Source organism: Podarcis filfolensis (genome assembly GCF_964270895.1).
Source record: "Podarcis filfolensis genome assembly, chromosome: 3".
Lineage (NCBI taxonomy): Eukaryota > Metazoa > Chordata > Lepidosauria > Squamata > Lacertidae > Podarcis > Podarcis filfolensis.
Window position 1 is genome coordinate 83,555,523 of NC_139606.1, and position 27,838 is coordinate 83,583,360.

The 27,838-nt window shown below is 42.5% G+C and overlaps 1 protein-coding gene across 3 annotated transcripts in view; it reads right to left on the reverse strand.

Moving 5' to 3' along the window:
- The window catches only part of MRPS18A (mitochondrial ribosomal protein S18A), a 30,521-nt gene extending 3,722 nt beyond the window's left edge, over nt 1-26,799 (reverse strand). The window contains exons 1-5 of one of the 3 annotated variants that reach the window (XM_083604638.1): nt 26,672-26,799; nt 23,789-23,820; nt 19,298-19,402; nt 8,036-8,159; nt 6,932-7,004 (exon numbers count right to left, since the gene is read on the reverse strand). In XM_083604638.1, coding sequence (XP_083460764.1) covers nt 6,932-7,004; nt 8,036-8,159; nt 19,298-19,402; nt 23,789-23,820; nt 26,672-26,771 — 434 coding nt within the window. In that variant the 5' untranslated portion in view covers nt 26,772-26,799. The other 2 variants (XM_083604636.1, XM_083604637.1) reach the window with 2 other exon arrangements.
- Nucleotides 26,800-27,838: the final 1,039 nt, after the last annotated feature.

Below are 27,838 nucleotides of genomic sequence, written 5' to 3' on the forward strand. Positions count from 1 at the left end.
CTCCAATTCTGGGAAGGAAAAGGGATTTAGCAAAGGCCAAATTTTAAAGCTTTTATTGTTTTTCTTAAGCAGGTTAATCCAACTCTCTGGTCCAGGCCTGTGGCTTCTTTTGTGAACAGCAAGCCGACTGGGGGCTTTTCACTGTTAGCTGAAACAGACTTTTGGACATATGCCCTTCATGGAACACACTTTACTTTTACTACTTCAAACATGCTTTGTCCAAAACTAAAAAATGCCCCTGTTTATTTACTCCTTTTAATGTTGATGATTTGGCATGGGAGAGAAACAAGCATTTCCCTCGGGCTGGAGGCAGTCTCTGCTACGCCAAACATTCCCTCTTTGCCTAACCCCATTTCACTTTGGTGAAACTAATTTTCTGCAGAGGAAAAGGGTTTCCACATGTCCCTAATTTCCAAATACAGTCATCAGTGGTACACTTGGCAATAAGAGAGATACTACAGTTCCTTTATCTCTTCTTTTCAAAAATTCAAGCCAAGCAACACCAGAGAAATCCAGGTTGATACTTGTGGGCATTTATTTTGGACAAAATCCCAAGGTGAGTCTTTTCCTGCAACAGGGAAAGGTGAGGTTACAGGGAACCAGGCAGAGGGCCTTCTCGGTAGTGGCGCCCGCCCTGTGGAACGCCCTCCCATCAGATATCAAGGAAATAAACAACTACAGTGGTACCTCGAGTTACAAACGCCTCAGGTTACAAACACTTCAGGTTACAAACTCCGCTAACCTGGAAGAGTTACCTCAAGTTGAGAACTTTGCCCCAGGATGAGAACTGAAATCGTGTGCTGGCGGCGCAGTGGCAGCAAGAGGCCCCATTAGCAAAAGCATGCCTCTAGTTAAGAACAGTTTCAGGTTAAGAATGGACCTCTGGAACGACTTTAAGAAGACATCTGAAGGCAACTCTGCTTAGGGAAATTTTTAATGTTTGATCATGTTTTTAATATTCTGTTGGGAGCTGCCCAGAGTGGCTGCGGAAACCCAGACAGATGGGCGGAGTATGTATGAATGTAAAAGGTAAGGGTAAAGGTACCCCTGCCCATATGGGCCAGTCGTGTCCGACTCTGGGGTTGTGCGCTCATCTCACTCTATAGGCCGGGAGCCAGCGCTGTCCGCAGACACTTCCGGGTCATGTGGCCAGCGTGACAAGCTGCATCTGGTGAGCCAGCGCAGCACACGGAACGCCGTTTACCTTCCCGCTGGTGGGCGGTCCCTATTTATCTACTTGCACCCGGGGGTGCTTTCGAACTGCTAGGTTGGCAGGCGCTGGGACCGAACGACGGGAGCGCACCCCACTGCGGGGATTCGAACCACCGACCATATGATCGGCAAGTCCTAGGCGCTGAGGTTTTACCCACAGCGCCACCCGCGTCCCCATGTATGAATGTATGTATGTATAAATAAATAAATAAATAAATATCAATGACAGTAGTCAATATTGGGATCCTGTTGATCCTAAATTGTCCCGCATCCATTGACCTTCAAAAGCATGCTGCAATTACTTTCTATTGTTTTCAGAGAAGCACAGCACAAGATACAAATATGGTCTTAGTACATCCACCGATACAATGAGTATTACTTTTACCATCTACAGCAATTATGAATGTAACTTCATACAAGTAAAATATCTAGGCAACAATTGTTAGAATGTTGGACTAAGATCTGGAAGACCGGGGTTCAAACTTCCACTTGCCTATGAAGCTCACAGGCTATTCTTGGACCAGTCGCCATGTCTCAGTTATAAGCCCATCATAATACAACTACAACTGATCTATGTGTAAACTCAAGAGCATAAACATGTGAAAGCTTGCTAATGCTTGCCAAATTGATTCTGGTACAAAAGTGTCTACCCCTCCCCCCGTTCCAATTTTTATGAATGGCTCAACAAGGCTTGAAACATTATAATGGCATTAACATATAGTTGGTCTGCACCAACATAGATGAACACAGCAAAAACAGTTTCAGTGGCCTAGAACAGGGATTCCCAAACTGTGGTTTGTGAACCACTGGTGGTCTGAGCTTCATTCAGGTAACCCACAGCCTGTCTGTAAAAATACAATTTAAAATCATAAAGCACCTATCACAGTGCATTAAAATTGCTACAACAGGCAAAAAAAATCCCTAAGTGGCCTGTCAAGATTCTCAGCAATTTTCAAATGGTCTATGGAGAAAGAGGTTTGGGAATCATTAAGCTAGAAACTTATAGAAATCCTTGGAATGTGCAAATACACATATTAACATTTGGATTATGGAACTATAGGAGTTTCTACACATATTCACCTTAGCCATTCCCATTATGGGACAAACAATGAAAGGAGAAGGGCGGAGGGCTGTCCACTATAACATGTCAGCAGCCGAACTAGTCCAGCATTCTGTTGCCAGAGGTATCTGGTCACCCACTGCAAGCTCATGAGCAGTACATGAACGCAACAGCGCTCTCCCCACTCATGTTTCCAGAAACTGGTATTCAAAGGCATACTATTTCCAATGCTGGAGGTAGTACGGAGCCATCATAACTAGCCATTGTCAGTTTTATCCTTCATGAATCTGCCTAATACATTTTAAAGTTGCTCAAGTGGATGGCAATCACTATAACTTGAGGTAGCAGGTTCTGTAGTTAATGATTTGTTGTGCAAAGAAGTCTTTCTTTTTGTCGGTCCTGAATCTCAACACTTTAGGTTCATCCATTTTTGCCACCAGAGCACCAGCAAGGGATGATGAGCACTTGCCAGGATCACAGGGAAACCCCTCCCCTCTGCCTCCCATCTATAGCTCTGAGCTGGAAGCAGAGGCGTGTTGGCTTGCTCTACCTCCATTCCTGAAAGTGTGTAACAGGGAGAATGTTCTGAGCCCATAGTGCAAACCGACGCACCGTCCTCTCCAGCCTGGAGCCGAGGATGGTAGGCAGAGGCTTGTTACTGCTGTGTACTTGCACCTGCCAAGTGCAGAACAAAAACAATCTCAGGCTTCTGCCACAACTTTGGAATGGGGAGGGGATGGAATTCATCAACCTTCACTGGAGGAAACCTTGGACTCATCTCACTCTCCAGAGCCTGGTTAAACACTCAGCATTGTGAACGGTGAGGGAGACTGTCAAACCCCATGAAAGTGAGAAGCAGAGCTGTATGTTGAGCTCCTTGGAAGTAAGGTGTAATATAAAATAAACTTATGGTCTCTCACTACAAAACTTTAAATGACCTCAGTCTGAGGTTTCATGTAGATGGTAATTCTCTGTGAGCATCTGGCTGCAAGATGTGTGTGGTTTGGGAGTTCTGGTTTGGGGGCTGGTGCTTGAATGATACAGCTTGCATTATAGATACAGCCTGAACTTTTGGTCATTTGGTCCTTTCCATTTCAGAATCACTTTTCTTGTTTTCAAGCAGATCATTTACCCCCAAGCCCAGTTGGTTGGTCAGTGCCATCTGATATCAGCCAGCTTCTTCCCACTGTCCCATGAGAGAGAACTCCAAGCCTTTGTACAGTCAGGGCACCAGGCCAGACAAAGACAGCTCAATGGGTTACTTATCTCTTTGCTTAGGGGGAACAATGAAAAGAATTTTGAGGGGGAATTGGGCATGGAAAGTGGCCTTCAGGTTAAAGTAACCATTTAACCATTACATGTAAAGCAGAATTTCCCATGAAGTCACACGCTCTGTATGCCTGACTTTCCATTCTGAGAAAATTAAAAAAGAAAAGAAGAAACCTCTTTCTGTCCTATTATGAGGTGGTAAGATGCAAAATTCTGAATGCTTGTGTGAATGAAAGAAAAGATCTGAGACACACAAACTCTAGTGGAGAAGTTTCTCAGTTCTGATATTTTTCAGGTAGCACTGCAAGCTGCTCTCATAAGATCTGAACATGTTCAATATACAGTCTATAACGTTTTTAGACAACCATTTCTCATGAACTGTTATTTCTGATTAAGCTTTTTATGCCTTCTTCTCTAAGTACATATAAAGAAAAGGGAGCAGGAATACATCTTCCTACTGAACAATTTGTTCATATTGCAAATAAGGACCTCGCAGAAACTCTGCCTATCAGACACAGGGGGGCGATTTTATTAAGGAAACAGCTTTCTGGGTCAATTCGTTTTAATGTATGGTGAGATCATTGGGGGGTGTTGTTGAAAGGAATGACTGGGTGGGGGACACGCACACACTAATCAGGGATTTGCTTACTTCACCCCCTTTCAACTTTAATTAACTTTATTTTGGGAAATGTATTCCTGTATATTAAAAGTGTGTTAATGGAACCACAATAAGACCACTCTTTTGGAAAAAGTATCCAAGGTTATTTTCTTGTGTTTGTGTGAAGGCAATCTAGTCAAGCTGTAACCAGTGGGACTCCAACAGTCAAGTCAGAGCCACTGCACAGCTTTTCTGTCACTTTTCCAATTCTTCCTTGGAGAAATATTCAGAACTCTATGGTGGTATTTCAGATGAAGGACCTGCTTGCTAACTCAAGCAAGCATGAGGAGCCTGCTGCATTTTCAAGGAGCTACTTTGATCACCATGGACAGAACAGGCTCAATGTGTGAGGCGAAGCCACCTGTGGAGGGAACAGATGTATCCATCTTTTGTTTCCTTTGTCTTTTGCTTGGAGAAGGGAAGCAAACTGAAAAGTCTGAACAAGCTATGCTAAAGGAAGCCTTGAGCTAAGAGATCTGGTGTTTCCAAAGCAAAAAACATTATTTCTCCTATACTAAAGACCTTCAGTGGTCTGCCCAACTGCTCAAAGATGGCACTTCAAGACTTAGTAGCCCAAAGGCAGGAATGGCAGATGAGATGACCAAGAGGAGTAGAGAAATGAAAGTCCCCAAAATATTGATATTTCTTCACAGCAGGAAAATGTGTCTCTATTTCCTACCGAAGATCCTGTCACTTCCCCCTTTTAAACACTGTGATTTATGACATTGCAAATTATGTAAGTCTTACAGGTGGAAGCATGAAGCACCAAAGTTGGAGGTACTTAAACAAGACTGCGGCAGAGCTGAACATGGCAACTTTCAAGCTTGGGGCCTGTACCTTAAACACAATTGCTTCTTTTGAAGCTGCTCTAAAGAAAATGGGACATGGCAGTTTGGACAGAGTGTCATGACCTAACCCCCCTAGGGCTGTAGAAAGGAAGTGGTTAAAAAGTCTCCTGTCCTTTGCATCACTGGCTGTTCCAGAGATCAACGTGGGAGGCACAGGTGGGGGTAGGCACAGAGCCAAACCCCTCAACACTGCTGTAGCGGTTGAGACATGGCAAGACTCCAAAAATGCAGAATTTTCTACCTCCAGCCGACAGAGACAATACCCTGATGAACTGGAGTAGCATTCCTAAAAAGCAGAACTCCAAGCAGCCCCCTTAAATATTAGTACCTACTTTCCTTTACTATCCCACCCTAATAATGCCTTCTGCACACTCAAAGATCAGCCCTTGTTCCTCCGTGGCTGCCTGGCTCTGTTGCCAGATCCATTTCCGGCTTTCTCCTTGAGCTCGCCACTCACCCCCATCTCTCCCAGATTCCTTCTGGGTGGTGGGAAAAGCAAAGGAAAGCAAGGACAGAAGATGAAGCAGGGATACCAAAACTAACGTCGTAGATGTGATGCCAGACAGAGCGACTACTCCTTTTGCCTATTCAATTTTGGAGGGGGGCAGGGGACTAGAATTCATCCCTTCCTGCCTTCATCTAGTAGGCATTATTTCACAGCTGCAGTGAGTCACCCTGGAGTTAATAAATCAATGTGTGAAACTAGCAAGATACAGATTTGATATTCTGAAAGCAAAGCTGTGGAGCGGCAGGAGTCTTCCTTTTCAAACCTCAGGCATGTTCCACACTTAGACTCTTCCCCAATATTTGCACAGAACATGATCTTCAGAGAGATACACTGGCCTATGGCACAACATCTTAAGAGAAATGGACTACCAAGGGCTAGGCCCACACTGCAAGAGGCATCTTGTGCTGAAAGCCTGGAGCCTCTGATTTCTCAAGCAACGTGCCTGTGGCCTTTAGTAACCCCACAGCTTGCTAATATGAACTTCATAAACTGCTTTGACATCCCCATGGAAACAGAAGGCGAGGTCATAAATAGGGGATTAGCACCTCTTAACACAGAGCAAAGCAAAAGAGGCAACAGGGGGTTTAAGTTCCCCCATTAAGGGGCAAGGGGCTGCTTGGCAAAGAGGGAGGGCAGGATGGAGAAGGAAGAGTGCGACAGAGGAAGGGCAAATCGCGGGTGAACTACAAACTGTAGACAAAAGAGGAACAGGCACAGGACAAAGAGGGCAACAAATCTAATGAGCTCCTCCTTCCTGTCCCGTCCACCACCCACTGCCAATACCTAGACAGCCTGTCTATTTCAAAGCTCACACCAGCACAGAAGACGGCAGCGACTGTTTTCCCCAGCTCCATTTTTCTTAAATGGCACTCAGCTCCTTCAAAGTTGACAGTAGGCAAGAGAATTAATGGGAGGGGGAGGAAAGATAAAGAAGGCACCTTCTCTCTCTCTCTCTCTCACACACACACACGTTTTACAAGGTCAATAGAAGCAGGTTCGTTCGTGTGAAAAAAATGAAGAATGGAAATATCAACCTGTCTGCAGCATTTCTCAAACTTATCCCCTGCCCATGTCTTAAGCCCTCAATATCTCATTTCTCTGCTCCAGTTCACCTCAAGCACTTGGCAACCAGGCATGCACCAGTCAGCAATTGGCAATTCCACTCTTTTCATTCAACAAATCCAGTCACATTATCACCAACATAGCATAAAGAGGCTGCTTGCACTCTCTCCTCCCCAGGACTAGGAAGGCCTGCTCCCCATTTTGAGAGATGTTACATTATAAAGTCTGGCTCATGAATAAGTTTGTGGCCTTCACTCCATGCATTCTAATTCTGAAAACAACAACAACACCCCTGTTTTCAGAGGACAACTGACCTGTTGAGCTTTGGTTTCTTGTTTTTTGGAACAAAACCTTCGGGAAGTTTAGGTTTATGATTTGGCAGCAAACCTGAAAATTGGGGTGGGGGGAGGGGGAGAGATTCTGATGTCAGTTTGAGTAGAAAATGTATGCATAAGATCACAGCTAAAGTACATACACACCCACCCTAGAGTGGGATGTCATAAGCTATTCTAGGTTACATACTAATCCCCAAATTATTATTATTATTTAAATAGAATTATATTTTTAAAATGCTAGTTTTAATGTATGTATGTGTTTGTTTTTGCTTAAAATATTGTAAGTTGCTTTGAGTTGCCATAGCAAAAAAGTCACTAACACATTTATTAATAGAAACCTCACTCAGATTCCATCTATTCACCAAAGTACATCACCAAAACCAAAGTTTTTCTCTTAGTCCAAAACTAAAAACCTCAACATCTCACTGTAGCAGTGTTTTTCTTTTTCCTCAAAAAAGAGATCTGTTTGACATACTGCAAAATAACTGCAACCTAACTGGTTTCTAGACTCCCTGTATGTATCAAAATGCTGCCGATGGTAAATCTCTAGCCATACTGGGCAACATTCCAATATAGAAAACAGGAGTCTGTTTCCTCTGTGTCCTCCTGAATGGTTTATTTCACACACAGCATATGGGAGCCTGCCTAGTATTAAGGTCAAAGAACATAAGGAGAAGAGGGGCAGTGGGGAGGCTCCTGGCAGCTCTGCTGCTGTTTTGCTGAAATACCTGGAGCACTAACAAGATTCAAAATCCAAACATTCAATGGGCTCTACAATGTTACACCACTGCCTAGCTAGCCTAACTCATTGTGAGTTGTCAAATGCATCAAAAGAAGCGTTTAATTAACCAGTAACAGGTAGCCATTAACTACTCAGAAAATCATAGTTGGACTGACACTCTGTGGCATTGCATTCTGGGAAGCATTCTTAAGAAGCAAGGAACTCAGGATGGGCAAATCCTTCTGATCATTATAGGGTCGCTGAGTCCCAGTTATCTTTGGCAGCCCAGTTTTTGCATGTAATGCATTCCAACGCAAGGAAGCCTCAAAAACTGAAGTTAGCTCCCAAACAAAACGAGTTACCTGCTCGATGAGCCATTTTCACACAGACTTCAACCTTTCTGTGCTCTTCCGTACAGAGGCCTGTGACTCTCCTGGGCAGCATCCTTCCCTCAGAGGTTATGAATTGACTGAGCAATAAAACATCCTTTAGAAGCAAAGAGAAGGGAAAAACCCAATCAACACCAGAGCATGAATGACATAATACCTGCAAAGTGATGTTTGAGCCAAAGCTTCTGAAAAGCAAGAGAGATTAGCTGTCCTTGATGTTTCTGCACAAACAGCTCCTACAACACTATCAGGCGTTTCCAAGGCGCTTTGCTCTATCTACTGGACTAAAAACCACTCCCTCTAACTTGCCATGGAATGCAGAGGATGGAAAAAGGGAAAGACAGTGTCATTTCAGTAGTGCAAGTAACACTACAAAAGAGGAATCATAAAAGAATCTGAGCCTGAGCATGCCCATGTCAGTTACAAATTGGTTTCCATCCTGAAACATGGCATTTTTTATTTCTTATTTATAAAAGTTAAACCTGCCTGCTTAGTGTTATTTGTGCCTCTATAAAATGAAGAATCCAAAACATCACAATACCCTCCAGAAGAAAAATGTTTTGCACCTTTTTTGGAAATATATCCATGGAGCAATATTGCAACCCTACCTCAGAGGACATTCCAGAGCTTTCAACCAATATCTTGTGGCAAAATGAATAACATACAGTATTTCTTTAGTGGAGCTGGAATAATAGATAGAAATTTTGCTAAGAGGAACATTATTTTAAAAGCTATGTTGAGTTGAGATGAAAGAGCAGGATTTAGGTAACTTAAAAGGCTAACTTGCACATAACTATATCAGCATGGGAACTGTTTCCCCATGAATTCTTCCCATGCTGCACACAATAATTTTTTTTATTTATTCAAGCCAAAGGGAAGTCTACTACAGGCAAATAGATAGAAATGCATAAAATAACAATATCCTTAAAAACAGACAACAAATCACTCTTTAAAAAGTTACTAATAGCAGCAGTGATAGAGTCTCTCCTCCTCCAAATGCCAGCTGAAAAATATGCTTCTTAATTAGTCACCTAAAATATATAGAGAAACAGGGCCAGATGCACCTCAGTAGGGAGGTAGCTACACATATGAGGAGCTACCACTACACAGTTGGCACCAATTCTTGAGGTTTTCTGCACCCATTGAAGGCCCATCTGTTTCCTTAGGCATTTGCTAAACATTAGCACTTCGGTGGATTTTGTATTTTTCTCTTGCTCTTGCTCATTAAGATGCGGTATTCTTTTTATCATTGCTATGTTTCCTTTTATGTTGTTGATTGAATTTTAATGTACCCTGCACCAAAACTGCCTCCGCAATGAAGGGTGGGAAATAAATATTTTTAAATAAAATAAACACTGTAAACAACTTTACTTGTTAGGGAACTGGGATGGGAGTGGAAGCTGCTTGAAAAGCCAACAGTCAGCTCAAATAATATGCACACCACCCACATGAGCAGTCACTTTGCCCAAGTAAGCTGTTTAATATCATTGGATTCACTCCTTGTTACAAAGTTTTGCAACAGTATAATGTATGAAACAGCCCTGGGCCACCTCAAATGACCTGGCATTTGGGGACCAGGATGAAGCTTTCAAAGATCTAGGATTACAGCACACGCTCTTACATGTATTATTTTTGAACTGTATTAGCTTGTAATGCGAATTCCAAATCTTGTTTTTTTTGCAAAATGATAGCCATCCCCCCCCGTCTTACACACTGTCTGATTTACAAGAATTAAAAAAAATAATCAATTTAACTGGAGTTGGAGAACTACCTAACAGCAATAGTAACTCTGAGCTATGTAAATGAAGGTTGTTTTAAAAGATTTGTGATCTGGTGTATTCATTTGGACCTAGTTGGTGTATTTGCCAAGTTTCATTCAATAAGCATCTCCTTATGAAAAAATATTTAATACAATGGTTTTAAATACAAAAATAAAAATAAGGGTGCTATCCAAACAAGGACTTCTGTTAGTGCAAATAAGTTTGGCTGCACAACTGAATTTCCGCTCCCTGCACCCCTTTAATCTGCTCTGGGTCCCCCCATGCTCTGCAGCAGATTTAGGGCATGAGGGGTGTAGTGGGGAGAGGAAAAAGGCAAGTTCCACTGTGGAAATGGAAATCATTGCATTAATGGAACTATGTTCTATTGGAGAGATGTTGTTTGTAGATGACACAGCTTTGACAGGGCACTCTGAGGAAGCTCTACAGAGTCTCATCAACTGTTTTGCCCAAACCCGTATGGAGTTCAGCCTTAGCATCACCCTGATGAAGACCAACATCTTGGGTCAGGATGTTGCCAGAACAGTGGTACCTCTGGATGCAAACGGGATCTGTTTCAGATCCCGTTTGCATCCAGAGCAGAACTCAACCTGCATCTGCCCGTGCGCGGGTCGCGATTCACTGCATCTGCGTGATGTCATTTTGAGCGTCTGCGCATGTGGCGAAACCCGGAAGTAACCCGTTCCGTTACTTCCGGTTCGCCGCAGGACGCAACCTGAAAAGATTCAACCCGAAGCTACTTTAACCCGAGGTATGACTGTACTCCACGCATCAGCACTGGTCACTACTTGCTTAAGGTGCTAGACAATTTTGTCTATCTCGGCTCTACCATAACCAGCAACCTCTCCATCGATGCTGAGCTGGACAAGCATATTGGCAAGGTGGCTACAGCAATGTCTTGCCTCTCCAAAAGGGCATGGGAGAATGTGATGCTAATGACCAATACCAAGATGAAGGTCTACCAGGCTTGTATGTGGAGCACACTGCTTTATGGTAGTGAGACTTGGGCAACTTACACCCACCAGACATGATGCCTCAATGCCTCCCACATGCACAGTGTCAGGAAGATTTTGGGCATCACGTGGCAGGACAGACAAACAAATATAAGTCCTCCCAAGCCCACATTCCCAACAGGTTCGCAGATAATCTACACTGGCTTGGTCATGTCCACAGAATGGAAGGTGGCTGCATCCCCAAGAACATGCTCTACAGGGAGTTGGCTTCAGGCACCAGGCCCGTTGGCAGATCAACTCTGCATTACAAAGATATCTGCAAATGTGACATAAAAGCTGGCAACGTGACATGAAGGCTGGCAACATCAACCCCACCTTGTGGGAATCCCTTGCAGACAACCGCAGTGCCTGGAGATAGGCAGTCAAATTCTATTTCCATAGCAGTGACCAGAGGAGAAATGACCACTTGGAGGTGCGCAGAGAGAAAAAACGCCATGGTATATCTGCATCACCAGACACCTTCATCTTCCCCAGCTGCAGCAAAACATGTCTCTCCTGTCTCTACAGCCACAGCAGGCACTGTGACTCTTCAACAGTTTGACTTCACCCACAAAGGCATATACTTTCATTGCCTCTCGAGGCAGACATATGGCAACCAAATTCTGTTAAGCCAGGTGGTGCAGCAAGCGGCTCAAAACTCCACAAATTTTATACAACCCAATTTCTCTCTTTTAATTTTTTTAAATCAACATTTGTACCCCATTCTTCAAATCCAGAGAATCATCAGAACAACTTGCAAGATTTAAAATCTATAGCACTAAACAGTGAGATAAACACATAACAGACAAAGAGCAGAATTCAATCTCATTGACAAAAAGCCTGGGGAAATAGATTCCTTTGGGAGCTGATGACAGAAACCTGGCACCAGATGACCCTTTCAGGGGAGAGAATGGTGAAGTTGGGGCACCATCGCTGTAAAGGCTCCATCTGTGGTCCTCACCAGTCACAGCACCTTGGCAGTAGCAGAATCTGATGAAGAGTCTCTAAAGCAGACCTGTGAGAAAGGGTCATGTGGGAGAAGGGGGCCCTTAAGTATCTGGGTCCTGTGCCAACTATATGTAGAGCAAAGTACTTAAAAAAAGAATACGAAGGCAGAAACTCTGTGTCAGGTAAATGGGATCACTATGGGGCATAGTTATGCTGCTGCTCTCCTCAACATGCCCTCTGGCTTCTCAGTCTTTAGTAGATCAGTGCCTGCACATTTCTCTTAAAAATGAAAGCTGGACTGCATGCATTTTTGGCATTATGAGAGGCATATCAATATATAGAATAAGACATTGTCCAGATGTAAGATAAGATGTGCAAGATAAGATAGCACTCTTAAAAAGCACCTCAACAGACGTTTTAGAACACTTGCCAAAATGACTTTTGTAGCACTGCTATCAGGCTATTCAGAGAGCCCATAACCACCAGCCCTCCTTCAATATTTAATTTTATTTATTAAACTAGTATCCTGACTTTCTTCTGAAAAGAGCCCAAGGTAGCAATCATCAAAATGTTAAAACAGTGAAATGCAAGTGTGATGTAGTGTTGGGACTAGGATCTGCGAAACCAGGGTACAAATCCCCACTTGCCCACAAAGCTCACTAGGTGACCTCAGGCCAGTCACCACTGCTCAGCCTAAACTACCTCATAGGACTGCTGTGAAGAAAAGGTGAGGAAGGGGAGAACCATGTATGCCGCCATGGAGAAAAGGGGGGAAATAGATAGATAGATAGACAGACAGATAGTCATACTTACCCCCTACTTGAAAAAAAAATTCTATAGAAGTGCTTAGCAACTTGTTGCACTGCTCACTTTATCAATCAAGTAGCTTTCTTCAGAACAATGTAACTAGTAGTTTGAAAATTTCCTAGTTACTTTGGCCTTTACCTGAAAGTTTCAGCAGCAAGACTGCAGGAAGCACCTCCTGCCAGAGATGGATTATAATCTGCAAGGTCCCATCAGCAAACATTTTAAGAGACCAACTTAACTAGTGACTGTATAGTTACCAGTTTGTTTTGAGAGGCGGTGCTGACAGTGCTACACCCCAATGACTGCATGTAAAGTGAACTCACTTCCATGGAGGGAACTGAAAGAAGAGTTCAGCACAGGGTGCCTCAGAGGCAAAGGCTTAGCTCAGTTACACAAATTGTTTGGGAGCAGCAGAAGTCAGTGGCAAATTTCATGCTGCTCAGAGCAGCTAGCATAATTTACATGAAATATGAGAAGATTTTAGTAAGTCCTATGCCTATTATGTTCAGGTTCCTTAATGTTCCTGTGCCTTTCTAAAATGCAACACTGCTCATGTGACATTTTAAAAATAGGGAGCAGAAAAAGGCGCTGTTTCTTTATCTCAGTTGTCATCAACAGAATGGGCTCGTTTCCAGTTTCTGTTTGACCAAATAGAGGCAGCAACTAATCTGCTTCTCACTTGCAAAATGTCATTTCAAAACAAATCAATTAGGTCCCACCCATTTCCAGCCATGAAAATTGTACCCTAAGCCATTTGGCTTAAGAGGGCTGCTTGTTAGCAAAAGGTCACAGCAACTTCAGAAAAGTCCCAAGTGCAACAGGGACTCTCCCACTAGCATCATCACATGGATTTATCTAAGCAACAGGGACAATGCATAAAGATACAGTCAGGTTTTAGGGCACAGGAGAAACAAACAAGAATGTAAAAGGGTTAAAGGAGAGAAAGAGAATTCTGGCAGATTTGCACACTGCCGTCATGTTCCATGAAATTAACATTTTGTGCTAGTGGGCAGCCAAGACTGCAACCACAGATTTGCTTTAATCACTGGACAGCTCCTGGGAGAGGCTGAACCCAGATTCCCACCCCTGTAATCTGTAGGATCTGATGAAAACAACTTGGATTGAATTAATTCGAGGCTAATAAGCAAATACTGCAGTTCTGTCTCTGCTTTGTGCTGCCAAAGTGAGATGACATTTACTGCATGATCAGACTAATCATGTTCCAAGGGAGAAAAGAGGAAACATGTTTTGCCTTCACCTCCATAGGGTATTTGATTTCTCCCACTAGGTAAACAAACTCCAAAGTGAACAACACATTTTCTGGATTTAGAGGTTCACTGGAACAGTGGACGGAACCAATACCTGAGGCCACCTGGAGAACTGACAAGTGTTAATAATCTGACTGAACACCATCAGAATCTGAGCCAGAGTCTGTTTATACAGCCAACACACTCTTATCTTAGAACACATACTATCCCATCCCCTTGGGTTGCAAAAGATCTGCTGCCTCCAAGTTCTCCTCTGGTACTTCAAGCTATCAATTTAAAGGGTTTTTGCTGTCTAAAGTTTTCATGTTCTAAACCTCCCAATTTCCCAGTGAAAAAAATCTGGTTTTATTTCCAATCATGTAAGAGTGAAATAAATAACAAACCTAAAAGAAGCAAAAATTTAACATCAATATAGCCCTTCAAAGTCTTTTTACTGTAACCCTTACAATCACCCTATAAAGGTGATTAGTATTACTACCTAGTGGAAGCTGAAAGAGTGGCTTCATTAAAGGTCACCCAGTGAATTTATGGCAAAAGGGAGATTCATCAGAGGTCATTAGCAGCTTGTCAAAACAGTTATGCCTGGAATGAACTCTAAATTTTCACCCCAAATTTAGTCTGCAATCCCAAGTCATTGCATTCACATCACAACACCAGATACATATATTGCCTGTCATGTCAAATAGACAATGAGAAAAAAACTGCAGAGAAATGAAAATTTGAATATCTGGAGGTATGTGAAAACATAGACGGTCATATTTTGTAATGTTGCCTCTAAGCCTGCAAATCTATCTATTTCACCTTTCAACAGGAGAATAGCACCAGCTGGCTTCTGAAATGGCAAAATCACACCATCAGTTTAAAACTAACCCTGCTCCGCACATGCTATGAATTGGAGAGGAGTCTGGCAGTGCACTCAAGAGTGAGACTAGGCGGTCACATCTCTGCAGATCTCTATGAAGGTATGGCTTGGAGACCAGCTGCTTGCCAACATGAGAACATAGGAAGAGCCCCCCCCCCTTTACATTACATTTATATACCACCTTTTCCTCCAAGGAGCTCAAGGTGGTGTACATCATCCTGTTTTCATAGTGGCGAACCAGATGCCTGTGGGAAACATGCAAACAGGACCACAGCACAAGAGCAATCTCTTCTCTTATGGTTTGCAGCATCAGCATGAGAGTTTGCAACTCCTTGGAAGCAACACTGCTACAGTGGGCTTGTCTCTGTTCAGCTCAGGCAAGTACAGCAGAGCACTTTCCCCACCCAAGAACTTCTGGATTGAACATCAACCTTGACATGGCTGGCTGATTTATTAAAAGGGAGTAATCCAAAGAGACTCCTCAGTGGAAAGGATAATACTTTGAACAAAAAACATATTACTGAATCATGGCATATGTCTGCAGAAGCAGCAAGTCTTTATGCCTTAGCCCAGAAAGTAGAGGAAATACTATTTGTCACCCTGTGAAGTTTGGTCCAAATACAATCTAGCCCCTGAATGGGAAACTAATAGGAGGAACACACACGACAAATGCAAACACAAAAACGTATCTATACATAACCAGTTAGGTATTTAGGATTTTACGAAAAGAATTATGTTTAAAGCCACAATCTTTGAGGATTCAGCAGCATTAATTAACATGGGCAAGAGCTGGTATTCCATGCGAAGATGGAATCTACTGAAAATTCAGCTACAAGAGATCCTATACTGTTGTTGGCATCTGTCTGTCTTAGGAGACAGTGGAGGAGTGCGCCTTTGGGGGGTGAGGTCAAGCTGTTGGAAGGTTGCAGAGCCTGCTGTGGCTGTAGAGACCAATGTGGGAGAGACATGTTTTGTTGCAGCTGGAGGAGATGAAGGCGTCCAGTTGTGCTATTGCCATGGCATTTCTTCTCTCTGTACTCCTCCCACTGGTCATTCCTCCTCTGGTCACTGCTATGGATACACAATTTGACTGCCTTTCTCCAGGCACTGCAGTCACCTGAAAGGGATTCCCACATGGCAAGGTTGGTGTTGCCAGCCTTTAAGTCACATTTGCAGACACCTTTGTGTTGGTCTGCCAATGTGCCTGGTGTCTGAAGCCAGCTCCTTGTAGAGACACGTCCTTGTGGATCCTGCCATCTTCCATTCTGTGGACATGACCAAGCCAACGTATATGTTGCTGAGACGGGAATGTGAACATGTGGGCTTGGGCGAGCACATCTTTGTCTGGAATTCTGTCCTGCCATGTGACACCCCATATCCCCCTGCTGTAGCGCATGTGGAAGGCATTGAGCTGCTGCTCCCGATAGTTGTAAGTTGCTCAAGACTCACTTCCATAAAGCAGCACCATCAACATGAAAGCCTGGTTCCAAAACTAAATCTTCAGAGTAACTGCTGCCTTAATAGTACAAATAGAGTACAGTGGTACTTCGGGTTAAGTACTTAATTTGTTCCGGAGGTCTGTTCTTAACCTGAAACTGTGCTTAACCTGAAGCACTTTAGCTAATGGGGCTTCCTGCTGCTGCTGCACCGCCGGAGCACGATTTCTGTTCTCATCCTGAAGCAAAGTTCTTAACCCGAGGTACTATTTCTGCGTTAGCGGAGTCTGTAACCTGAAGCACCTGTAACCTGAAGCGTATGTAACCCGAGGTACCACTGTATTACAAAACTTCTGAAAAAATATTTGGCCAGCAAAGGGGGTTTGGTAGTTGTTGAGGGTTAATCAACAATGCTTCCTAATATACCCTAGTTGTCAACTCAGCACACTGATGGTTACTTTGGGATCCTTTCAGTCACCCTTAGCAATGACACAGCCATCTTCTATTGTTCAAGCCTATATTAATTATTAAAGACAAGAAGATCACCTTCCCTAATATTATTTTTCCATGTAAGGCAGGCCGATTTGACAAAATAGACAGGAGTTATGTGTCTGGACATGAGATGAAGCTCACCAGACAACCTTGGCCAATTCATTATCGCAGCCTAAAAGTGCCTTACAGGATTGTTGTGAGGATGAGTTAAGAACTGTATACCGTTCTTAATAACAGTGGATGCCAAAAAATGGCTTGACAGTACTGGGTAAAAAGCAGGCCTGCCAGATGTCTCTTGTTTTAAGGGAATGCCTTGTATTATCAAAATGCACAGACATAAAAAATAATGGGTTCTCTTAGGACAGACACTTCTCCCTTATTTTTGTCTTATTAACCTGTAAGTGCAGTAGGAGGCAAAGAATTTTTTGGAACTAGCTATGGCCTACAATATCAGATCAGCTGCTCTGCAGTGATGTTTGTGTACTTTGCTTTACAATTGTTTTGAATTATCTGTTCATTTAACATTATGTTCTTCGAGATAATACACTTGATCTGAGCTTCTCAAAAGCAAATAGCAGCTTCAGAGAAGCTATTTTTGTTGGGCCTATGACAGGGGAAGAAGAGGGTAAATTTTCCCCACCCCCAACAGCCCCAGTGCTGACATAACTCCATACAACTACTATTTGCAGCTTACAACAAAATACATGTGACATTAAGCCATGTGTTTAAGGTCATATAGTGCCTGGCCTTAACACTTTCCATGCGGCAAATGTCATGATCACTTCCTAAACTTTTGATTTTGGCCTGTCATTTTCCATTATTTTCACACAAGCCTCCTCAGCCCTTTGAGAGTTTCTAAAAATGACTCTGGAGCAGTATCTTAGCAAAACCCCTTGGGATGCATGTATTCCAGACTTGCTAATTAACTCCATGTCTCTACTGTTTCCTTACCTGCTTTCTTGAAAGCTCATTCAACAAGGCCATCACCACTAAATTGTTTATCGCTCCTTTTCAATTCCTTATTTTTCTTGTTTCCCCCTCTTTATTAGTGAGCCAGCCATCTCACAAACCATTTATTTTCCTCCAGATGCATTTCTGTCTCTAGTCTATTAATCCAATTGACATTAGCTTATTCTGCAGCTATGGCTTCCTTATCTTTAATGGTGTGCTCTTGTCTGGTTCTCTTCTTTTCCATTTCCAGCATGGTATTGCCTGCCCCTTGTCTATTCCAGACTTGGAATAACCTTTGGAAAAGCAACTTCTGAGAGTGCAAACATTGTTGCTCATATTCAATGGTACTTTCATTTGCTTATTTTTCTCTCTTTTTGTATTGTGTCTATTATACTCCAAGCCAGTATTGGTTAAAGTACTGGTGGAAAGGTGATGTGCAAACATAGCAATGACAGCTACTTAAGTGTGTATAGCTGCAAATCAGGGAAACAAGTGTCCCACTGGTATGTGAATGGCATGGAAGGACGTGGAATACCAGTTTTATCTATATTATGGACAGCAGACTGAACAGGGTTGATGGTATCAAAAGCCACTGGGATATGAAGCAGAATTAGCAAGGTTACACTTCCCTTGTCCCTCTCCCAATAAAGGTCATCTATCAGCGTAACCAAGGCTGGTTTGATGCCAAACCCAGGACTGAACCAAGAATTAAATTGGTCTACATCAGGGCAGCCCAACTTTGCATACCAAGTGGGCCGCAAGAGTACTTTGACAAAGTACCTGTGGGCCGCACACTGCTTGGGGGGTGGGCGAGCGAAGCCAAAATTTGATGTCCCCCCCAAGCCCTCTCATTGCCTTCCCAAAGCTGGCAAAGCGAGGCACAGGCTTTGGGAAGGAGGTGCGAGGCTCTGGCAGGGTCCTAGAGCCTTCCCATCTCCTCCCCAAACCACAGTGCATAACTTATCCAGCTTTCAGAAAGCAGTGCAAAGGCTTGGGGGGGAGGGTTAAGTGTTGCTGTGGGCCGCCAAAAAAAGGCCTAGAGATACCCGATGGACCACCCTAGTCTAGATAATGTTTCATCCAGAATGCCCGCAGCTGCTCTGCCATGTCCCTCTCACCCATCTTCCCAAGAAAAGCAACTGGTCAGTTAACTATCCTAAATGAGGGAGTCCGGGGTGTTAAAAAATAAATAAATGAGCAAGTGTTCCACCACCTCTTTCAAGCCAGCAGGCACCACCACTGTGTAACATCGCATTCACCATACTTGGACCCACCCAGTCATGCCTTGCCACATAGATTTTATTAAACATGAACAACCAGGGATTGAGAGAACATGTGGTTGGACAAACAGCTCTAAGTACCTTGTCAACACTCTCAGGCCACATCAACTGAAACTGATCTCATAAAACTTGGCTAGACGTGGTGTTGGACATCTCACAGTTCTACACTAACTATGGCATCAAGGCTGCTACTGAGCCAAGCAATTTCACCCTCAAATTGTCTCAAGAAATATGTCATAGTGGGCCTCCAAAGGGTCCAGGAAAAGTCCCTCAGGAGCCTGTAACCTCTGAACCACTCTGAAGAGTAATTTATTCTGCTAAGAAACAGGAGAGTTGAGCGAGTAACATATAGTAGTATCTGGTAGCTACATGCAATTTTTAAGCCTTGAAAATACACTACAGGTCCTGAAGCTGTACTCACCTCGTAAGAATATTTGTGCTTTAGGTTCCAGCGACAGATAGGACATTGACCAGAAGGATTTGGAGGAGTTGGGGCTTCCTCAACTTCCAGCATTTTACCTTCAATCTAGGAAAGAGAGGGCAGATGGAGGGGAAGATTTAGATTTCAGACTTCCAATATATATTGTACTGCTTAATTTCCAACAAGTGTACCCCCCCAAAAAAAAACCTTAAGGAAACTTAAGGAAAGGGTTAACTGATATTAGCTACTGGCAATCCAGAATACGACAAAGAATGGACTTGATGACAAACGCAGCAGAGAGTGCAGTTTAAGCACGCACGCACGCACGCACACACACACGAGATTTCAGCACTTTTGCAAATGTCAACAAACTCAAGAATATTAGTCAACTACTTACAAGGAAGATTCCAATTTTCTGTGTAGCAATAAATTCATAAATGGGCATAGCTCCCTCTAAAAGACACAAACTGCACCTCCCTGGCCATGAATAATAAGACATACTTTTGAAATTGCCGCTTTGAGGATATCAGCAAACATGGGCTCTTAAGTTGCATGGGCTCTTAAGTAGACTCTTTTTAAAAAATCGGCAGCAGGACAGAGACACTTCTTCCATTGGTCAAAACTGCAGGAATGTTTATGAAAACTGGGGTGGCTCTCCACAGCACACTTTCCTAAAGTGTAGTCTGAATTTAGCTTTAAATTGCTCAAACTGATGAAATTGATAGCATTTCCCTTGGGGAAGTATTTAACAACTTAGCCTATCTGACAAGAAGCATTTCCTGCCAAGCAGCTCATGTATTCCTTTTCTTTAAGCAGACCACGACAAGTTTTTAAAAACAAACCAACCCCAGACCTCTCTCATTTGATACAGCCAGAACCAGGGAGTTCTTTTTTAAATATACAGCTTCAGTCAGAACTCATCAACTTAAAACTATCCTGAAGAAAATTCGATTTAGATGCAGTAGGCCTGACAGCTACAAACTTGGGCAGGCTATACATATTCCAAATGGCCAATTTTGTAAATGTTCAGGCTTTACTATTGATATAAAGCCATTATTCATATTCACTATTTATGGTAGTATTCTCAACCAGTAAAAGAACTAAATGGTATATGCTATTTGTTTCACATAGTTGTGATTTGGGGCGGGGGGCGGGCAGAAGAGACGTTCCTCCTTCAGTCAGGGAAGGAACACGACTAAATGTTTTTCCTATAAGATTCACGCAACAGAAATCTACGTAGATTTGAAGAGCAGCATGTATATTATGTGAAACGATTCAGAGAGCTGCATCAATCTATGGCAAAAGAAATATCAGAAGACGCTTTAAAAATTGGCTTTTAGAAAGTAGCCTGACAGTTGAGCTTTACATCTCAATATTTTCCATTTGCAACTCTTTCCAGAGTCTCTCTGAATGAGAACTGTAAAGCTTGAAACCTGTGACACCAGAGCAAGTCTTCAACAGCACCTTTTGGAATATTTCCTCGTGTTAACTGTCCTTTTTTGTAATGATAAATCTAAAGCAAAAAAAGTACATAGTTTGGGAATCAACAATACTCAAACAAATTCACTCTTCTATAGAAGGATGGCCATCTTGAAATCATTTATGGTGAAGGAACAGAATAATTCTTTTTTGGAGATGTTAAAACCTGTATCCTTTTACTGTAACTTATTATTTTGAAATGAATATAGCTGGGTCACAAGTACACCAAATTGATTTAACATGGTTAGTAGTACACAAGAAGTATATTAAAGATGTATATTAACATCACCTGGCTCAAAAACAGCCTAACAATTCAGATAGCAAAATGTTTTATTACACCACTCAAAATGTAACATGAGTTATTCTGGAAAGGCCCAAAGATCAAAGCTAATGTTCATGCCCCCACCATGAGTATCTTCACAGAGCTTCACTAAGTGCTGGCTAGAGGTACATGCACCTTTCTCCCCCAAGATTTTGGCTTTATTTATTTCCCCAACCAGACATTTATGATGCTAAAGAGAAAAGCAAAATGTTCCAGAAAGCATATTCAGATCACACTTATAAAATCAAGAGAAAATTAAAATCAAACGAATGACCTCACTTTTTAAGCATATTTAATTTCATCTGTGCTACATCTTTAACATCGCAGAGTATTCTTTTCCCCATGAGAACATTCACCCTTCATCAAAGCACAGATGGGGATTTTCAGTGAACTATCCCTCATTATTCTTGAGGATGCTAGGGAAATCTTCACCATTCAGTACTGAATATTGATGGTCTATCAACTACAGCAGTCTTGGGAATTCTTCATATCTAGAGTGTTTTTGCTTGCCTTCTCCCAAAATAACCTTTGCTTGCAGAGAACATTGCATTTTAAGCAAAAATCCAACACCCAAAGCACCACATGATGCATTTTTATTCTGTAGCGCTGTGAGGTCTCCGTTTCTTCCCAGAGAAGATGTCTCTGTTAGAAAACCTCCCTATACCCAGGAATGATGTCAGCATATGAAGCAGTATTATCATAATATCATAAACATTTTAAGATGTGTTTTCCCCCAAGTGCACCTCAAGTGGGGAAATTCATTCCTTCTGTTTACTGACAGAGAATGTAGGGGAATGTCTCCCACCCAAAACCTCAAAGTATACAATATACTTAAGGCTGTCTAATTTCTGCTTGTAACTTACAAAGATATTCTGGAAAGCTAATGATTAGGTTTTTCTTGGCTGTATTATCACAGAGTTTCATAAGTTATTCCTCCCACTTTCACTTGTTTGAGGAATTCTCATGGGCTAGGATTAACCTAAAATTTCCAAGTTCAACTAGCATTCCTCCACCAATTTACTTGTTAAGAATTTTATACATTGCCCTTCACCAGAAAAAGATTCTGTGATTTGTAGAAAAGAATCAATAAAAACCTAAAGTACAAATCAGCATTAAAAAAAATCAAAACACTATTGAAAAGCAGCAGACTGAGATTTAAAAATCTGTAAGTGTCTGGGAAAATAAAAGGAGGTTTTCCTGATGCCTAAAGAACTCTCAAGGCTGTGGTATGCTAACGCTAGAAGCCTGTACTCTCCTATTAGTATCTTTATATTTAATAATAAAAGCCACAATTCAGCAAACATTTGTTCTGACTTAGTCCCTTGAAAGCAATGGAACCAAACCAAGCTCCATTCCATTGCTTTCTTGGGGCCTAATCATGACAAACATCTGGTCGACCATTCAAATTCCAACCGGATAATAAATACTGCCAGAGGAGTAAAAATAATCTATAGAGATAACATACTTTGGGCAATATAATCACTGTAGGGATAACCTGGTATTTAACTTTTGGAAGGAGATCTGGGGTGAGACCAGATGAAGAAATGAAATAGAAGAGGCGACTAGGAAGAGAGGCCACAGCACTAGTACGTAAGTCATTTTTGAGCTTTGGGCACATTTTTGGGGAGAAGTAAAATACAACTTGATAATCCACTACGTATTTTGGAAAGTTGTCTATTTGTTTGCTATGCATTTGTACACTGAAGGTATCGTAACCAATTTTTGCATTAAGGTTCCTGAAATCAAGAAGCAGGTTTTCACCTATGTTTGGATACAACTGAATGCCATTTTGAATCAAGATAATGGACTAAAACTTTCAAAGCTACACTAATTTGTTTGTTCGTTTGTTACAATTCCTGAGCAATGCTGGGTACAAGGCTGTTGCTTTTGTTATTAATATTTCTCCTACTAATAGTCACTATGGTAGGCCTTCTAACACACTTGTTCACTCTTCCAAGACAGTGTTTATTAAGCAGTAAGGCTCAGCCTAGTGAATACCATATTTATAGTCTCATATAGCTTTCAGAATTAAAAATTTGATGCCACTGTGCTTATTAAACTAAACTCCTACTTTTTGGCTTTTATTCATAGCACATTTGGTTGATATTCAAGTCGGGTGCTACTTGTCTCTTTGGGGAAAAAAATTAAAGGAAATTCCAATAAATTAAAGCACAGTAAGACTTATATGGGCACATATAGACACTATATTGTGAGTGCTTAATTTCCATTCAGAATAAAAAGAAAAGTTTCAAAAATATCAATGAATGGAGAAATTTCTTAAACCCTTCTCATATTACTTCATGGTGTGGGAGCCACTGCGGCATGACTTCTTCCTGCACCATGAAGTCAAAAGCTGAAGCAGCAGCTTCCACGTACTGTTATGGTAACTTTGGGCTCTTTTGAGTATGCATAACTGCAGGCATTCCTAACCTCTGCATACACCTCTAATTTCTCACAAATTTCTTTCACTGATGCAATGGGCACTAGAAAATTTTGAATAGGGTTAAGGAGATGAAAAGGTCACCTGTTTACTCTCTTCAGGAGAATCACTGTATTCAAGAAAAGAGGCCTAAACTTACAATGGTTACATGACGGAAATTATTCAGTTGCATTTTTCTGTACAAACACAGTTGCTGTGTTACAAAGACAAGGATTTGAGACTTAAAAAATAAGTCAGTTATTGTACTTACAATAGTGGTGTTTCCTTCAGTAGTTTCTACAACTGCAGGTACAGGGAAAAAAGACAGGATGTCAGATTCATTCAAATACAATTATATGCATTCTTGTTCAGTACAGAAATTATGCCTAGGAAACACTGAGAGGAATGCTGTTAAAAAACTGCTATGACACTGACAGCAAATAAGCATTTCACTAAAACTGAGATAGAGGTATTTCACTTAGTGCAGGTAGAGACAGATGACATGGAGTAATTGTTTTTACTGTCTGCCGTCATAAAATCATCTCCCTAATACCGCTCCCAAAACTACAAAAAACCTTATTAACTCTTAAGGATGGTGCAATAAAAAATAACGCTAGCCTGTATTGAGGGATTATTCTGCCTTGTTTTACAGATTATTGAAATAATATTTTCATATGCATTATAACTTCTCAACGGGAACCATTTCAGAACTGCTTATGGCAAAAAGCAGCCTAGCCCTGTTGTCCCTCTGTAAGGCTTTGGGCCACAGAGATAGCATTAGTATTTGTGCTCTCTCGAATATCAGAGGGCCATACCTCTTCCTTTCAGAGGACCTTCTACTGCATAACTCCCTAAATATTCCCTGACAAGGAAGCTAAAAGCAACCTAATACTAGAGTTGGAGCCTTTTTCGAATATGGCTCATGTGCTCTTGACTGCTAGATATCCTAGCTTTTCCTAACCTTTTTATTCTAACTTTCCTGGTCTTGCTTGGATCATTTCCTATCAAGGTTCACTCACAGTAGCTACTCCCCTCTGCAGGGATGAGGGAGTTGGTGACCCACTCCAAAAGGCTAATGAAATAAACATAATTTTCAAGGATGCTTCTGGATTTTCTGTTGGCATAACTGACTTTCCTGTCAATGCTTTGGTTACTCTGTGGAAAGTGGAGATGACTTGGGCCAGGAGCTGACACAATCACACCTAAGTGCCATTTTCTGCTGAGCAGATCCATGTCAACTTGTTAAGGTTCTGGGGAGTTGAGGACACTGAATCAAATAGGAAGGTATCTATAGTGCAAGCAGGAAGAGATTCACTGGGAATCTGACTGAACACTAATGTAGTGCTCATTTTTGAGCCTGCATGGTAGATGTGATGTTAGCAATGCAACAGCTCTTTTCCATAACCACTGCATCCTCACAGTGCTGGGTGGTTCAGGGCCTTTTGGAATCTGTTGCTTGTCATGCAGGTTTTAAGTATAGCCACAATATTAAAACAGAACCTCCAGGTTTAGAGGCAATAATCAACTGAATACCAGAGGCTGGGACAAATAATTCTGGTGGTGGGAGAGCTATTGCCTTTAAGTCTTGCTTTTGAGATTCCCAGATCATCTGGCAGGTGTGGTTGCTTATTAACCAGGGGGAAAAACAAGTTCATTATTCTTTCAACTTTTCTAGGCTAATTGCCAAAAAGTAAGGGTCAAGGCTGCTTTTATCTCACTTGTTTTGTTTATTTTCTTTTTTTTAGAAAAGGTGTACACTTTTAACTAAATAGACAGTTCTGTATTATATTACATTTATAGACCGACCATAAAAATAAATGCTGGAGCCCGCCCTCAAATCCACCATGCCTCTGGCTCTAAATTTCTCATTCAAGGCTAGAAAACCCTACTACCAGGTAACCAGCATTAACAGACGTGACAGAATTCTCATATGCCTTTTATTCTTTTAGAGGACTCTTGGCACTCTTGAACACAATAATTCAGTGTTGCTCAGTGCAACATAGTAATAGTTCCTGCTGTGACCAACAAGTTCCTGAGAGATACAATGTGCTGGAGAAGGGTTATTTTGCTTCTGTTTAGCTGTTGCCCCAACTACAGACAGAGTTCTGATTGCACCATCAGCAACTGCTCCATAGCAGCGAAGAATGGGACTCCCTTGCCTCTTCCTAGGCAGAGAGGATTATACTATACACACAACAATCAAAAAATGTGCAATCTGTATACAAGAAGCATACAGTCTTGCATACGCAATAGTTCAACTATATAAATCAACAAGTGTACATTTTTTCACACAGATACCTGTAGGTGTGTAGACAGTTTGTACCTGTATTTGACATAACTGGTGAATAAGCCTGAAATGAAACCTGGAGTGAAGAATAATGGTGTTCCCAACCGCCAAAGCAAAGAGCAGAAAATGATACAAAAAGGGGAAAACACTAGACTAACAAATGATCTACCTGGGGTCACTGGTGCTTGTGATAAAAATGAGGGGTGCAGGACACGAGAATTCTGAACAGCAAACTAGAATTTTGGGACTCTGAAAGGATTCTGACTTGATAAACTAAAAACAGGATGCTTGACTAAATCTGCCATCCAATGGACCCACCTGGGAGTAAGACCCAGATCATGAGACTCTTAATCTCAGGGTTGGGCAAGCTTCATGCATTGCAGGGGGCTGGACTAGATGACCCTTGTGGTCCCTCTTCCAACTCTTACAATTCTATGAACTTAAGCGGGGCTTACTTCCAAGCAAACATGCACAGAGCGGCACAGTACAGGTGGATCCTCACTCCAAAGGAGACTTGCCCGAAGAAGCTGCCCTTTCAAGCCTTAGCGCCTGTCACCTAGCAAGGGACCTTGGCCACCTCCTCCGAAAGGATGACTAACCAAGTAACAGTCCTTTATTATTGTCGTGTTATTATACTCCCAGCCGGCCTCGTAGCCCCGACCTGAGCGAGAGGGATGGGGAGGGGGGAAACACCGCGGCTCAAGTTGTTTATTCTTCCCCTCCTCGGCGATTCCCGGAAAACGAGCCGGCTCCGGCCATCCAGGAGCTGACGGGAAGGCGCCTCTCTCGCCGTTTCCCTACCTCAGCCCCTCGGCTCCCCTCCCCGCTGCAGCCGGGAGAGAGAGAGCAGGAGCCGTTGGCACTCACCCTGCCTCAATCCGCGAGACGGGGCGCGAGCCCAGCCCCCCCACAAGAACCCAGACACCAGCCGCCTGCAGCCGGAGAGCAGCGACATGGACGCAGCCATCTTGGCAGCCCTCCGACGGCTTCCGCTTCCAGGTTTCATTGGCTGGCGCGAGAACGCGCGCGCGCGCGGGGGGGAGCCGCTTTCTTCCTCGCGCGCCCCGCCTCCTGTGGCGGGAAAAAGCGAAAGGCGTTGAAGTGCCGCCATTTTGGTATCCAAAGCGGGGATGGGGGGGGGGGCGGACGGGGGCGCGAGGATGGGATGTGCTTGGGCCACGCCTGGTACACGCTTGTTATTGGTTGTTATGGCAGATTTGAAATTTCCTTTTTCCTTTTAGTAATAGATTAAAAAACCCAACATTGTCAGCTGAAATTTAGGTTACCAAAGCGCACTTTTCTTTCGATTTTTTTAAAAAAGGTCATTTTATACACTGAGCTATATAAACTGTTTTTAATATTGGGTTCTAATGCTTTAATATGCCTGTTGTCTTTGACCATGGAGTTTTCTTGGCAGGGATACTGGAGTGACTTGCCGGTTCCTGCTCCAGGTGGATCACGGTTGGTCAAAACTCTCCACTATGCCCTGTCCATCTTGGGTGGCCCTGCAAGGCATAGCTCATAGCTTCTCTGAGTTATTCAAGCCCCTTTGAGAGCTGGACCATAAAGAAGGCTCTTTAGAATGAAGAGTGGGTAAACAACAACAACCACCCTTCCTGGCACTGTAGGATGAAGAGTGGGCATTAATACTACTACTAACCCATCCTGGCACTATAGGATGAAGAGTAGGGAAAATACCAACAACAGCAACAGCAGCAGCAGCAGCAACAACAACAACCCGTCCTGGCACTGTAGGATGAAGAGTGGGTAATTAATAATAATATCGTACAAATCTTTTTCAGTACCCTAAAGTATTGGGAGGCCTTCAGTGTGGTGGCACCTGCCCTTTGGGACTCCCTCTTGCTGCACATCAGACAGATGCTGTCTCTTTTATCTTTTTGGTGCTCACTGAAGACCTTCCTCTTCCAACAAGACTTTTAAGAAGATTTATATCCCAGCCTTTTTTCTTTATTGTATTTTTAAAAATATTTTCATTGCAGATGATTTTATTGTAAATCATCCTGGGGTGTTTTA